The sequence below is a fragment of the Labrus mixtus genome, chromosome 22 (assembly GCF_963584025.1).
Source record: "Labrus mixtus chromosome 22, fLabMix1.1, whole genome shotgun sequence".
Classification (NCBI taxonomy): Eukaryota; Metazoa; Chordata; class Actinopteri; order Labriformes; family Labridae; genus Labrus; species Labrus mixtus.
This window is the reverse complement of record NC_083633.1, coordinates 15,578,260-15,594,683: the sequence shown is the minus strand read 5'-3', so window position 1 is coordinate 15,594,683 and position 16,424 is coordinate 15,578,260. Positions and strand designations below refer to the sequence as shown.

The 16,424-nt window shown below is 41.8% G+C and overlaps 1 protein-coding gene across 2 annotated transcripts in view; it reads right to left on the bottom strand.

The window, feature by feature from the left end:
- The window catches only part of anks1b (ankyrin repeat and sterile alpha motif domain containing 1B), a 195,320-nt gene that overhangs the window by 81,892 nt on the left and 97,004 nt on the right, over positions 1–16,424 (bottom strand). For both annotated transcript variants that reach the window (XM_061029792.1, XM_061029793.1), the window contains exons 11-12: positions 11,849–12,005; positions 234–370 (exon numbers count right to left, since the gene is read on the bottom strand). In XM_061029792.1, the coding sequence (XP_060885775.1) occupies positions 234–370; positions 11,849–12,005 (294 nt within the window). The remainder of the gene's footprint in view (positions 1–233; positions 371–11,848; positions 12,006–16,424) is intronic.

Here is a 16,424-nt window from a genome sequence, read left to right as displayed (position 1 = left end):
CTGTGAGCGAGTGAGAGAGAGAGAGAGAGAGAGGAGGGAGGACTAAATGATACAAACAGAAACATTCTGTGTGTGTGTGTGTGTGTCTGTGTGTGTGTGGGTGCAGGTGTTTAAGCTGCTTGTAGGTGGATACTGTGATGTTCAATAATGCATCAGGTGCCTCGCCAACACATTCATTAGTCTGTGTGTGTGTGTGTGTGTGTGTGTGTGTGTGTGTGTGCGAGCGCACTCACCTGTGGGCGGATGACTCTCTCGATGTTCTTCAGGGCCGTGTCAGGGGAGGGAGGTGAGCAGTCTGGAGTCGGGCCTGTCGAGCAGTTGCCATGGTTACTGTGCTCCCCCTCACTCGCCGCTACATTGGACACGTGACCTTGGAGAGAGAGAGAGAGAGAGGAGCAGAGTGAGAAACAGGTAGAGACTGAGGAGGATCTAAATTTCCTTTTTAATTAGGTGATTTTTATTTTGTAATGACCATCCCCACTCGCTGGGCATGCTAATGAGCCAGCTGCACGTCAGTGACTTTTTACAAGGTGGTTATTATGTACAGTCCAATAAGTAGACTTCTCATAACACAGCAATAGCTCGCTCAGGTAATAGGAAGGATCACTTTATGCTAATTTTTTCCACAATGAAATCAAATTAAGGTCTTCTACACTCCTCCTTTCAGTATTTTTTCTTACAGATAGATAAAAAAAAAGTGACATGGAAATGTAGCTGAAGTAGCTGAATAGCAGTTTTATGTTCCGAAAAAGAGATCGCTGTAAGGAGCTTGTGCAGCATAACCCCGGTTGTGTAGCTTGTGTTCTTTGTACTCGTATCCTAATTATCGTTTTCAAACTTTTCCCACTTGCTCTTTCATGAACGGTGAAAAGGATCGAGGATAGTGCAGAGCTGCACACCGCAACTAACTTTTATCTTACACTGGCATAAAAATGACAACTTAGTGCACTTTTGGGTGAAGTGAGAGATGAAAAAAGACGGTTCAGCTGAAGTCACAATGTGGTGCACAGAGTGCTTCTATGTAATGGTGCACAATCACAGAGATGTGTTGAGAGAGAGAGAGAGAGAGAGAGGGAGAGGTGACAGAGGTGTGTTTTGTAAATGGTAAAGCCTCAGGAGCAATCGTAGCAAAAAAATACGACGGCGGCCCGCTGCAGTTTGATGACTATCTAACAGACGTACACATCAGAGTGTGTGTGTGGCTGACTGCAGAACCGAGTGTCGGAGCTCATTTCCCCTGCGTGTGATCATTTAATTGAGAGGAGGAATGGAAAAAAAAAATCACCAGAAGAAGAAGAAGAAAGGAAGACGAGAAGAAGGTAAAGAAGCTCAGAGGGCGAGCGCATCAGTCTTAATCAATAGGATGAGACAAAAACATACCTTTCCTAAGACACTATTGTCAGAGTGGCACACACAACAGAGGCTTTTGTCAGCTGCCTCCTGCTATCACTGATCCAATCACACAGCGGAATATCATTAAACTAGAGACGGCAATTTCTGAAGAAATGTGCGCCGTTAAAGCTGCACGCTAAAAGTCCTAATGCTGAAGAGGTTGAATGATATAAGTGATGTAGAAAAGCTTGGGCTGCATCTCGAGGAGCTGAGGCTAAACTGAATTCCTGTGTGCAAGGTGTCAAAAAGCAATTCAAGGATGATCAAGAGAGTGAAGAAGGTGATGAAGAGGAAAGAGGAGGGGTTGTGGTTTTAGGAGCACTCTACACTGTTTGATGACATCACCGTAAGTCACATGTCGTCTGTGGGGTTGATTGTTATTTCAATGTACAAGATATGAATGATCTATTAACACACTTGTAAGTAAAAACAGTAGTTCTTGTTGTTTTAAACTTTGGAGCGTAGTTGAAGGTGTGAGTTTTCACAACTCCCACAACTCCTCCTTTGTGTGTCGGAGCAGAACAAAGTCTCACTGGAAACAAGAAGGGAGGCTGCTGATGATGTTTTGGATAATGACACAAATAATGAAACACTTTCCTGTATTTTTTAATCAGACCCATGCACTCACACAATCAACTTTCCAGGATGCTCGGGGGGGGGGGGGAGGGGATGGGGGGGGATTTGCATTTGAGAAAGTTTTCTGGCATGCTGAGTCGGGACCAGTGCTTATAAATCACGATCTTCATTTTCCTGAAATGTAAACATGAGTGACAAAGAACACTGGATAACAGTGTCTTCTTACTGAGGGGGGATGTCAGCCCCTTTGATGACCAAATGACCAAAACGCAGCCCTATTTCTTCTCCCTTGTAGCAGACAGAGTGAAGGTGCAGAGGGATGTTTAGCTGAATATGTGAGTCTGCTGACTAATTCAAAATGGATTATACTGAAGTTCGTACAATTAGGAATCTAAGAAAAAAAAAAAAACAACAATCAGCATCACAATAATGGTAAAAAAAAGACACCAAAAAAAAAAAAAAAGAAGGAATCTAAGACCCCGACCCTGGTTATGAAATATCAGAAAACAGTGTGTATTGGTCAATCCAAAGCGCTGTCCGTGGTGCTGATGGAGAAGAAAGATTTGGAATAGCGACTTTTGTATTATTCAGAAATTAGAGAACGTGCCAGATTGGGATTTAAGAATTTTTGTCATTCAAGCGGATGTTAGGGTGAAACCTGAACCAAATGAGATGTGCGTGAGCTGTTTTGGTAGTCTGGCCAAATGTTAGAAATTTAAAATTCCCTCATCTAATATCCCAAATAGTGGAATGTTTTTTAAAGGAAGATAACGTTCTTCATTACTTAGTTGTCATGTCCACTGGTTCTAGTGGTTAAGGTTTTTACAGAAACAGTATCAGTTTGATTAAAAAAAATATTTGATCCTCTTCACTTTCTCAGTCAAACTCTCTGACTTTTATTTGACATATTATCATCCACTTAGTCAAAGATGAGGATAGGGACAAAAAGTCTGTTGTGATGTAATTTAAAATCATGTTAGAAACAATAACCACGACGTTTCCTCTGTGGAAGACGCAGCCTTGGTTAGTGGGTTCAACAGGATTCATTTTCAAAACACTTTGTATCTGCAGTCATGCTTAACCGACATGACGCTGTTCCCAACTCTTTAAATCAGCTCGTTTGTTATTATTGGATCATTAGGTCTGAATCACTGAATTAATGACGGCTAATTGAAGAACTCCTCCTTTGTTTGATAATCCTGACTCCATCGTCGCTCATGTCAGCGACTTCACAAACTTTTCAGGAAAGAGGGACTCAAGTTTTTTACACTCGACTGGTTTTCAAGTCTATGAAGTCATGTTTGAATTTTCTGTAGTCTCATCAAAGCACGATTCTTTTAATGTTTGACCGAAACTTTCTGAGACCCGTAACACTTGTCTTTGACTCGCTTCTCTTCAAAGTGCAGGATTTTATTCTAAATGTCCGTCTAGCAGCCTTCGAAGTAAAGTTGGTTTCCAGACGTTTCCTGGGAATTTCTTTGACTTAGTACAAGGACACGGCAGGATGACTCACTTTCTCAATAAAGAGAATGAAAAAGAAGATAAATTTGGGCAGAAAAACAGCAGTAAGGTCATATTCTCTTTGTGACAGAAAACATTGAGGCATGTGATCACAACCTGCAGAAAAAAAAAACAATATAAGAAACACTAGGATGAAAAAGAGAGGACATGTGTTTGTCAATGTAGAGCACATTTAAAGACTCAAAAAGCATCATTTTCTTGATGACGAGTGAGCCCCAAAACACCTGATTAAATTTTCCTAGTTTCTTTAAATGAATAAGTTCAGCTTTATGAATTCCTACAGCTCAGTCATTAAGGTTGTGTAAAACTCAAAGTTTGTTCTCTTACTTCAGAACGTGTCACCGTCTCTCATCCATATATTTACTTTGAGTTTCTGGTGTCAGACGCAGCGACACACAGTCACACATGCATCAGTCCTTAAGGAGAAGAGACGGAGCTTCACAGCATGCTCTCACATCTATCTATACATGTGACTTCTTCATGTGTTCCTGCAAACACAGACGGAGCTTTCTACTTCATTTCACTGCGACGTTGTGCAAGTACACACACACACACACACACACACACAAACAAACAGACGCGCATCATCAGGAGCCTTTTGGAGCCGAATCAGTGATTAAATGTGGGCGTAAAATAGATAAAATAAATACTGGAAAAATGAGAGACAGGGAGAAGAAAGGAAGGATGCAGCAGAGGGATATATATAGATAGAGACGGAGGTTTGGTCCTATTGAGTAAATAAGCCTGTCAACAGTGAGGCTTTGATGATGGATGTGTGTGTGTGTGTGTGTGTGTGTGTGTGTGTGTGTGTGTGACTCCGCTTCCTTTAGATCTGCTTCAAGCTCACTCCTGGGATTCTCTCTGTTACCAAAGGGAATATGTGTTTGTGTGAGTGTGTTTGTATAAAGGTGAGAGAATGGATTTAATAACTGGTGTGGTGGTATATTTAAATGTTTACATCCATACATACAGGTTCATTTGTGTGTGTGTGTGTGTGAGAGAGAGATGATAATAAATAGGCTATGGGAAAATGTGACATGCTCTAACGGGTTTCACAGGATTCAGATATTCCTCGCATGCCCAGCACACACAGAACAATGTGTGTGTGTGTGTGTGTGTGTGTGTGTGTGTGTGTGTGTGTGTGTGTGTGTGTGTGTGGGTGGATTGACACAAAAGTATCTCTGAGTGCATCAAGGCTAGCTGCACACTTTGTTAATGCAGCGGTGTGTAAGTTAGTGAGCGTGAGGGTTTGGTTCTGTCCTCTTCCCTCCCTAACAAGACGGAAACTGTCAGACTCAGACGAGATCTCCTGACTGTCGGTTCTGCTTCTCTGCAACTCTGACAAGTAGTGTTTCAACACTGTGTGCAACTCCTTTCACACGTTCTCTCAAACTGATCCAACACTGAACAACTACAGAGAGAAACATGTAACGAGGACATAAAGTTTAATTACAAGAACTAAAAACTACATTTACATGCATACATTTAAACTAATCAAAGACTTTAAAGACAGAAATATTCATATAGAGTAAAAAGAACTAATACACTGCAGTATTCTATATTTTTCTTACTTTCAACACCTCACAAAGATCTTCTATAAACATGCATTGACTGACTGTACTGATTGTGAATCCAAATCCTGATTAATAAATATCATCAGCGCTGGGATTCTAATGTCATCCAGTGTCAATCCCAGTTATTCGCTCTCTGCTTCTCCTGTTTGTTCATCAGCACAAAGAAGGGGCGCAGGGTTAAATAAATACTTCACACTGTGTAATATCAAGATGCTGCTGCAGCTGAAAATAGTCCCCGGCAAAACAAAGACTGCAAAATCTACATCGCCAGGCTTGTAAGAAAAATACACTATATATTATTAAAGACACATCTGCAGGAGGAAATGTTGGGCTTCGGGCAGAGAGACAAGAGAGACTAGCAAAACAATAAAAAAATAAAAAAATATAGAATACCAGACGACTTATATTCTGGTACATATGTTAGACTTCTTTAAAGAGGGTTGATACAGCAATAAATCATTTATCTGACTCGTTTGATACAATTATTATTATTATATTAAATACAGCGCTGTAAAAAAAAGTTTTCCTGCCAATTTAACTCACTGAGCGACGACTTCATGACTCCACATGGTGGCGCTTATCACATGAACGAGGGGACATTGAATGTAATTGGCCATAGAAGAAGTTGACAGCAGGATAAAAGAAGAAGAAGAAGACAGCGGGATGATGTAGGACAGCAGTGAAGAGAAGTTCAAGGACCGTCCGTGACAAGAGGTGATGCTGACACCAAATGACACTGAAGAAATAAATAAATTGTGAACATTTGTTGTCTAAATGTTGACGTGATCAGATATCAGTTATCTTAATATAATTGTATTATGGGTCATATTGCATCAAATTGTATCATGAGTCCAAACACTAATACTTGAAAAGACACATCAGGGTAAACAGAGTTATACAACTAATGGAAACTTTAAAAAAAAATTGTGTAAAGACATTAAAGCATGTGCAAACTTCGATTTCCTCTGAAGAGGAAGACCCTCTCTCTGCTGCGTCTCCTTCAACAAGTCAATGAGCCTCGACCCTTATAACAGCAGAGTCCTGGAGTCTACTCGCTGCCCCCAGACACTCTGAGATTAAGTGGGAGAAATGGGGCGAGACGCAGTAACATCAAACTTTTATCCACCTCAGGGGGGGAGAGACACAAGAGACAGAGGCCTTTATTCATAAACTGAATGAACAGGAAGCCCATACTCCTAACCTGATGTGTCAAAGGGTGTTTTTCTAACAGATCATGAATGGCAGTTCATTACAGCCAAGATGTTGATTAGCAGTACATATTTAATATTTACCATCTCAGTTGGACTTTGTGCATATTCAGAACAAAAGAGTAACACAACATAGTTTCCATCAGAGCTCTAGGAACGCAAAAGTGAGCATGAAGGAACTAAATTTAGGCAAAATGTTGTGAGAACAGACACATTTATACGATTCAACCTTTTGGAAATTCCTTCACAATTCAAAATGCAACAAATTCCGAGTTAAAGAAAGACAGGTATCCATTGAAACACTCTGAAAAAGTAAAGCATATTTGTAAAACTGGAAAGTCTAAATAGACTGAACCTGTGTGTTGACCTAGAAAGATAAAGGAAAGCTTCCTGAGATAAAGTCTTATATGTGTTTTCCTGTTGTACACGTCGGCAGCAGCTTGTTTACCATTTGAAGACAAAGTGTGTGTTTATCTCGGGAGGAGTCGGTCGATAGCAGAGGAGAAACGCTTTCGCTTTAACTGCTTGGCAACGCTCCGCGCCTTCCGTCTGCTCCATACGTGACTGGAGGTTGTGAGGTCCCTCTTCACCGCACCGAAACGCCTGTCTTCATGTCTCCACTATCACAGTTTTTATCCTCAGTGCTTTATGGTTCTGCACAGCGATCCTGTGGTTCAACCTTATTGTGGTAGAACTGATTTTGAATCGCATCAACAGCACATTGTCTCCCACAGTCAGAATTAAATCTCACAGCAGAAACTACTGAACAACCGAAGTCTTTAACATGTCCTCAAAAAGATCCTGCGTCTGAACAACAACAACTCTGAGGTCACCAGGGAACCAAAGTGGAGCCTGTGAGGAGCCTGCGGATCCTGATGCTTGTGATCCTGCTGACAGTGAGAGTGTCAGGACGAGTGGGTCACCCACACATGGAGACTTGTAAAACCGAGGATGGGGTCCCTCACAACAACTGAGGGATTATTCAAGAGCCCCAAGAAAGTCAGAGAGACCTGAAGGAAACGTTTTACAGAAGGCAGGTGCTGGAGTGTTTTTTTTTTCTACTTTTGGGAGTTGCCATCGTTCAATCTTTGCAGGCTCAGTTTAAATCTGTCTGCTCGTCTTGCACGCAAAGCTTTCTTATAAAGTTTCAGGAAAGATGTGCTGCTTTCACTTCCAGCTTTCTTGACGCCGTAGTAGTAATATGTCTGCTGTAAAGACAGAAAATCTCTCTTTGGGGGTAGAGGGGGGGGGGGGGAGGGGTTATGCCTTTATTTTAGAGATAGGACAGTGGATAGAGCCAGAAATCGGGGGGAGAAAGCGGGGACTGAAATGCGGGTAGAGGCCACAGGTCGGATTCAAACCCGGGCCGCCCTCTTGGAGGACTAGAGCCTTTCTTACATGGGGGCACGCACACAAACCACCAGACTACTGGTGTCCCTACGCTTGCTTTTAAAGCTTAAACGTGAACCTTCATCTTTGCTTCTAAGAGTTTAACTAAAAGGTTTAGTCATTATCTTCACTCATGCAGAAACAACACATGCATGTGACACATGCGATGTGTAAGTGCTGCAGCAGAGACGGGCTCCTTCATTTGTAACAAATGGCGTTCTAGCAGAAAGGAATCCATCTAATATGAAGTATAATCCTGATTTAATGTTCAAATGAGTTTTTGAGTGGTGGGATTATGCACACACGTCTGCACTCAGGGTGCTTTGCATCATAAAGGGCGGAATTCCATTTATTCACTGTCAGAAGTGACAGAGGACATGCGGTGTGGTGGGATGTTTTGCACCACACGGGAATGTTATGTGATCTTTCATGAATGCTAAAGAGACAAAAAGTGCGATGATGTTTCTAATAGATTGTGAAAAATGTCCGGACAACAGCTGAAGGAGAACAAAAGACAAAAAAGGTGAAATAAAGCGAGAACAAAGAGGGAACGGATTTTGAAGAGGATGTAACATGATAAAGTAGAAAGTGTTTGGTTGTACTTTCACAGAGAACAGCCCCCTGATGTTTCTGCAGCAGCCGGGCTGAGTGACAGTCACCAGATGGATTTTGGTAGAGCCGCCCTGATTGTTCGAGGCTCCGCAGAGCTGCTGTGGAGACTGCAGCAGCACCACAGCTGCACACAACTGGCCAGCAGAACAAGACAGGTGGATATCAGGCAGGACATGCACTGTAAAAAAAAGTACCAAGCTCCACAAATCCTTTCACTTACACTTATTAAAAAGTTTCCTTTTTTTATGAAATCGGGAGGCGAATCCTGCTAAGGTGAGTTTAACATTCATGCAGCGGTCAAAACTTAGATGTGGGCAAAACCAACATTAAGGTAAAGTGAGGCGAGTTGAAAATAAAATCCATATGGTGTGACTCTACCCTCCATCTGCCATCAATAACACTTCATTTTACCTCTGAGACCCATCAGGCTCCAGACTCTGTAGGAGCTCTTCACAAATGAGAACCTCTGTTTGACCCCCGGAGTCCTTAACATTTTGATTTGAATGTTGTACCCATTACCTTTTTTTAATCCTGTTATCTTTAATTTGATCACATTGCCTTCGTTAGCCTCGGGATATTCAGCTGATGCTCTGCTGAGGCTTGATATAAAAGTCATGAGAGGACAGAAAAACCCCATGGGCACAGGTTACTAAATATCAACAAAGGTCCATTTTCTGTCTATTTTTATTACTCTGTTCATCTAATGTTGTGAAATAAAACCCTATATAAGATATTTACTGAATGAAATGATGAGCTTACTATATCATCAGACATTAAAGAAACATGCTATGTTAACTAACAACAATGCAGACCGATGGAAAGCTGGCTAAACACTGAAGTTTCAGTGTCCGCAACATGACAACCTGTGTGCATAGCGACTCTATGAGGGCGGGGCGGGGCGGGGCGAGACAGCTCTCTCCAATGTTTTGAATTTGGACTGCAGTACTAATTCCAAACACTAGGTGTCAAGAGTTACATACCGCTCCTTTAAATATTCTTTTGCAGGTTATTAACCACTACTGTATCAATATGTACACAAAAAAACAATCTGCAATGTAAATATTAATAATCAACGTGTGCCTTTGAAGTCATGAAAGCAGCAGGATATTTGCTTGAATATTCTGCAGGGCTACATGAAAACTCAAGATCGTGGTAACGGGGACAACGAGAGCTGAAGTCAAATATTACGTAACACATTCATGAAGCATTGAAATGGAGACGGCCGGTGTGAAACAACACACCACACACAGAAGTGTTGACGGGCAATTTTAACATTTTACCACCTTTAAATTAAAGCCAACAGGACCAAAACAGACAAATCACACTTCTCTTCAGAAAGAAATGAAAGCTTGTTGATGTTACTTTATGGTCTTACTTTCTAAATTGTTAGACAATTCAGGATGAAATTATTGCTTTTCATTTACATTCATGCAAAATTTTCATTTCCATCAGCCGTTCAGCTGTTGTGGTCAATTTATTTTCCATTTCCCTAATTAGCTTTCAGAAATGATTGTTCTAAATTCTACTTTTCTATTACTTTTTGATACGGCACGTTGTCTGCACAGCAGGAGGTCGATGTGGTGCTACTCTATGTGATGACTACAGCTTTTACTGCCACATCCAAAGACTAGTTTAAGTTCATTTCGAACAAACAGAAGACGATAGCATCAGATCATGAAAGACGATATTAAAAGAAGTTGGACTGCATCAGGAAAAAAAAAAAGGGTTTATCTCATCCAACTTGCATATTACCAAGAGGGAGATTTGGAAGACTCCCTAACAAACCAGCTGTCACATCTAAAAAGATCATTTTTTGCAGTGTAATGCACCAAGTCTCTCTCCTCCTCTCCCTCTCTCTCTGCTAGTCTCTTTTCCTCTTCGGCTCATCATCATATCCTTCCTCACACCCATGTCCAATTAGCTCAACATGTGACTGGACTCAAAGCAGAAATCCAGGATTTTCCCTCCTGCTGCGTCACAGATTCACAGTCATGTTGGCAGCTTAGCCCGAGATGACCCTCCAACTCTGTCGACTGGATGTGCAATCCGCCTGCTCGCTGTCCCAGACTTTTTCACACCTTTTTTTCTCTCTCGACATATCTGCATTAAGACAGTTTCTTCTGCCTGCACAGCATTCTGTATTCCTACACAATCTGCACTTTTATATATAGATATGGTTCTCCCCAACTTTTGTCTTTTCTGACTTCTGCAGTCTCTTTTACTCTCCCACATTGTGTGTTGACATCTTGCTCACTCTTCTCCACATTCTTTCACTATGTCTCTCTCTCTCATTTGGCCAGGTAACAGGGTCTAAAGAAATCAGAACAAACAGAACTCCCACACCGCTCACTTACGTCAGTCGAGCAATTTTCCTCCAAAAGACACTTTGATATAAGACAGGAAACCTCCCATTTCACACACACACACACACACACTGAATTGACAGTTCATCTCTCCTGTGTCCTTCAGCCAATCACAGTAGAGATGTAACAGCCCAATGTGGGACGAGACGTGTGAACGCACACACAAAAACATGCCTCAACAGTGGCCTCTCTTTGCTTCTGTTGGTTGGTGTTGTTGGCGGTGGAGCGAGTGTCACTAGCAAGACAGTTTCTATGGCAACATACAGGTGACTCACCAGCCAGTGATGCAGTTGCCCTGACAACGTGCAGTGTGTAGCACGGCTGTGGGAGCCGAGTGAAAAAGGGAAGAGCACGTTGTGGGTGTTTATTGTCGTGGGTGTCGAAGGAGAAAGAGAAAAAAAAAAACGCAGCAGACCGAACCAATGATGAGACACAGAAAAACAGAATCGTCTGAAAACTCGCAGAAATCCTAACCTGACAAGAAAAAAAAGAAAAGGTCTGAAGGGGGGTTTGGATGCCGTGGATGAAGTAACTTTTTTGGGAAGAGGGGAAGAAGTGAGTAGTAAATATTTGCCCTGCTTTTCTGGAGTGTGATGTTTTGTTCAGATAAAAATGATATTAAGGCAACTTGACTTGACAGGTCTGGATGGTAGCAGCAGCTGATGTGGCCTTAAACCGACTGCAAGCCCAAAAGCAGAGTTAACGAGCAGGATACAAACCGGCCAGAGATTTTATTTCTACACTATAGGCACGAATTCAGCAATGTATGTTCCCTAAACTATTCTGCTCTCACTCTCACCCACATGTTTCCACACTAGCATATTGCTTTAAAACTTGTGAAAACTTTGGACGGGCAATATGTTCACCACTCAGGTGGTTCAAGTCGTGATGAACACAAACAGAGGGATGATCATATGGAGTCCTGCTTGTGAACGCACTTAAAATGAACTCATTGGAGGGCACCATATGCTCCAATGTTTACTCTAAAATAAAGTTAAAAAATTGTGTGGGGGGGGGGGACGACGACACTGTAAGAGGTAGAAAACAGAAAGTGAAAGCACTAGCAGTGATGATCACAAACTCTGCACTGCTACCTATATCATTACCATTGGAAAGGTTGTTTTTTTTCCCCCCTAATGGATCAGGGTTTCAGTGCCTCCAGTTAAGAACTGAACGTGGCGCTTGAAAACAAAAGCTGTCCGTTTTCTCCTACCGTTGCGAGGGCAGGCGTTGAGCCGGTGGTTGATATCGAGTGAGCAGGGTTTGCGCGTGACGGCGGTGGTCACCGACTCGTACGGGTTTTCCTCGTCCTCTGGCAGGAAGACATCCAGAGACGGGGAGGTGACGATCTCTGCGGAGTGCTTTGAATTCTGGGAGAGGGACAGAAAGAGAAACGGAGAAATTAGAGGGCCATTTGTAAAAACAGTCCAAATGATCCAGTTGCTGTTAGAGTGGAGCGACACCAACCAGGAAGTAGCAGCAGTGTTACATTCAATGGTGCTAAACACAAACATTACACTAATTACATTATTCAATCAGGACTGCAGCCACGCTGGCCTAGTTTCCAGTCCAAGAGACCCATAAATGATGCATTATGGTAATGAATCATGTTTGGAAAGCAAAGCATAGAGCCCTTTAACTCAGTCCACATTCAGAGTGTTGGACCAAAGACAAGGTTATTTTGATATTTTAATGTGAAGTATGAAAGACTGTGAGCGCACACTGCTAAGAGCTAAAAGAGAGGAACAAAGATCCTCTATGTGGGTGTCTATCTGTGTGGTAAACACTGTCATCCAGGGCCAAAGACGTCCATCTTTGACTTCACCTTTGCTTCAGGTGCATCATAAAAAAAAAACGTTTTTGAACATTTTCTTAAAAACAGCTCAGTAATCTCTCAGTTCAGCTCGAGGCTACACTCAAGTTCAACCTCGATCGCACAGCTGGATTATCAAGAAAGATTTGGGCCGATGTTCAAAGCAAACGCTGAAACAAACGGACGGCCGGAAAACACTGAAACTATTCCTCCTTCTTTTTATTCCTCAACAGTTTACCGTCCAGTCACTTCAGGGTCCCTTCAGGACTTTTGGGGGTTTTGTTCTCTGTGATTAAAGTGATTTTAGTTGAAGCTTTTCTTACAGCACCAAAAAAGAAAAGAAAAGAAAAGCAATCTGAAGTATTTTGCATCCGTCTGCTATCAAATTGTCAAGACTGGCAAAGATTTAGGATAAGACGGAGCAATCTTGTGTTGATTTTCTTTTTTCGCTGTCACGTGTCCAACTGCCTTTGCGGAACACTAGACTCCAGTGAAATCGCTGCAATTGGGAAAATGAGTTCTTCATTTGAAGATTTACGGGCTTTATTTGACAAATGTGCTGCTACATTAAACGTCTAATCGGAAGGGGAAAAAAAAAAAGCCCCCCGACACGTTTCAGTTCTGTTTATAAACTTGAAGCTTAACGTACGAGATGAAATGGCTTTATTTCAGTGTGTTGATTCTCTAACTGATGAATGAGGTGTTGTTCAAATCAATCCTTTGATGGTGAGATAGCTTCGGGCTCGTTATCACATGGTGGGAAAGAATTTTCAAATGGGGTCAAAACAACAACAAGCAAAAGAAATCCTGCAAACAGAAAAGAACAGCAACAGAGTTCAAAGTCAACACAACGACCATCGTGTCACCTTGACTGAAGAATAGTTTTAAATTGATCTTTTTTTTTTTTAAATATCAGTTATTAATTAGCAACTTATGTGAGGATGTAACTGTGTTCTTCTCTTCTTCTCTTGTTTATGTACTGTAGTGTTTATATGCAGATCTGAAGTGCATTAAACAGCCTCATAACAGAGGTCGATTATGAGAAGAATTCCCCGGGGAGACGGGGGTGACTTTGATTTATGTTGTCACTCTTCTACTGTAAGAGGTGAGTAACAGTGGGTATGTGTCTGTGTTTATTTTTACTTCACACGATGGTCTGTCTTGTAGCTCTGTGGCTTGGTCAACTGATAATCTGTTTTGCTCACAAGTTGTGATTGCTTGAAGCAAAAATGGGGAAAGGGCTCATTGTGGTCTCAACATAACTCAAACTAAATCTCACCAAATGGTACGTACGTTACAGGAATGTCAATAGGGAGTATGTTCTTCCTTTACTCTCTTAATCAATGTCGTTGCACTTTTTGTTTGTGAGGCTTTTTTAATAAGTCTCTTTGATTAGACCATCTGCCAAGTGTCTTAATTGTAATTTGCATACTAAGTGAAATCCATCAGTGATTTCTTTTTTTTTTTTTTTTTCAACCAAAGAGACGAGCAGCATTCTGTCAGAAGTTCTTCATTTAGAGGTGAGAACGAGGTGAGCAACATGCGAGGGGAAATGCTTCTTTGGGAACCTTTATGTTACGAGTCCTCTCTAGGTGTTTGAGGAGAATTTTCAGATTTGCACGTTGCTGCAGCGTTAGTGAAAAGGTTGAGCCCCGGAGGAACCAACAGGTCCCTTATCTCTGCAGCAGCTGCGTGCTCAGAAAGAATGAAAAACAAGAGGGAGCGGTGTGAAGCGGGAAGGTTACAGGGCTGAGCATCATTTCACCCAAAACAGACAAAACATGTCTTTGCAGCCTCTGGAGGTCTGAATATTTCCCACAACGCAAACGCTCCATCATCATTTCTGAGGAGTCACTTGGCAACACGCCCTTGGTTATACCCTCTCTAATGGGATGAGTGGTTAATGTGTCACCATGGCGATAACTTTGTGGGTTAGTGGCTTCTCTTCTTCTGAACGGCGCTCAACAACTCTCTTTTTCTTCCGCCACCTTCTCCTCTCCTCGTTCGACAGCCATTACTCTTTCTGTCATCCTCTGCTACTACATTACCCAGACTGCACCAGGCCATCAATCATGCACCGTGCACACTCAACAAGCATTAATCATGCCGGCTGACAGAGCAATCAGTCCCATGATGATTTCTCTCACTTACAAACCTCTACACTCGATCTGAGATTTTTATTTTTTCCACACTGCACTTTATTAAAACTAAACTAAACCCCTCCTTTCTCCCCCCCCCCCCCCCCCCCCGCTTTTTTAAAAATCCATTAGCACTCAATTAGGCCGCCATTACAAGCTAACAGAGAGCTGGTCAATCTTTTATGTCTTCACTCTGCAGGTGGCGTGGTCTCAGCTGACACTGATTTGGCGTGACAGCACTGTTAGCTGCACATTTCACTCTCAGAGGGAAAAAAAAAAAACGGAAAGCTGAGAGCGCGCTGATGAAGCTGCTCCTTTCAAGGCCATGAAAACTCGAATCTGAAATCTAAACTCCTCTGACAGCTCTGATTTAAGGGCCAATTAATCAGCCTCATACTCATTTTAAAGTCTTTACCATATTTAGTGTTGCAGACGGAGCAGAAAACTGCAACTGGTACACTGTGTTTACGTGTTTAGGGAGCTTATTTACAGTCTCTCTGCTGTGACCTGATTTCTTACACACCATTAACTACGGGGAGTACGGGGAAGGAAAGAACCTGATTTGCAGGCAGATTTTTCCCGTTTCCTGTACATATGAATGGCTTTTGAATCAGCCTCATACATGAATGCATGTGCATGAAGCAGTATGTAAAGACAGGGAAGTAAGGATTGTTATTGACCATAGGACCTTGAAGATCAGGCTCCGCCTCCAGAGTGCTGCAGATGGTTATGTTTATGCGACACTAAGTCATCTGAGGTCATTAAAATCATGCTTTGGGCTTAATGCTGGTAAAATAAGCCCGTCCTCTCACAGTTCAAGTCATTATGCACTCTTTAAATGTATGGCTGATAACACAATCTTTCCCTACCCAAAATATTTATGTTAACTCTGTCAAACCTGGACGTAGTCTCTGCATTTTGAAGCCCATTGTTCACATTCGGCGCATTGGAAATGCTACCTCCGTCTTAGTTTAAAATCTATCTTGAAGCAGAAATAGAGAAGGAGCTAAGGTGAGCCGACAGCAAACAGTTACAACACGCCCACCTGTCAGATAACTAAGTCTTTTCCCCAAATTATGCAAAGTTATGCTTAACTATTAGCCTTGATAAAATCAAAAGAGATGCGTTAAAAAAAAAAATCCCCTCTGTGTAAAAAAAATTAGCTCAGTAGACCAAAACAGCTTTGTGAACCAGGCTATAAACAGGTTTGTTTCTGCTTGAAAATGTGGGATTCCTTGTTTTTTTGAGCCAGCCAGTGGCTTCATTTTCTACATCTGAGGTGGCAGCTTTTAGAAAAGCTGATTCTTGGGGCTAAGCTTTAGAAAATGTGTTTGCTGTTGCATATAAGTTGAATATAGAAGACATGGGGTTTGTATCAAATCAAACAGTAGTTTCATGCAGCACACAATCAAAAAGTAGCCTCAAAGTGACTGCATGTTCAACAAGATTTTAAGTTAATCTGCTCTTCAATTTCCTGCACAAACTGAGTTTTCCGAGTAATCAAATTGCTTGTACGGATGTTGACAGACTGTATTTGTGACGGGCAGGAAATGCATCGGATTGCTTCATTGCACGAAGCTGGAAGAGGGTGCAGCTCCTCCGAGAGAAATCAAGATAAAGTTTCAAAATGGCTCTAAGTAAAAGCAGATTGAAATGGACACAGGGACGAGTCAAAGAGGCAGGATAAATGATGAGACTCAGTCCTGATGTGAATATAAAACATCTGATGTTTCTGATGAAAGAGAGCTGAGAGAATGAGGCTCCAGTGTTAACAGTAATTACCACGCTGTCGACATGAATTAACAATGACATTCGGAAGAGAGGAATCTAAAACGCCA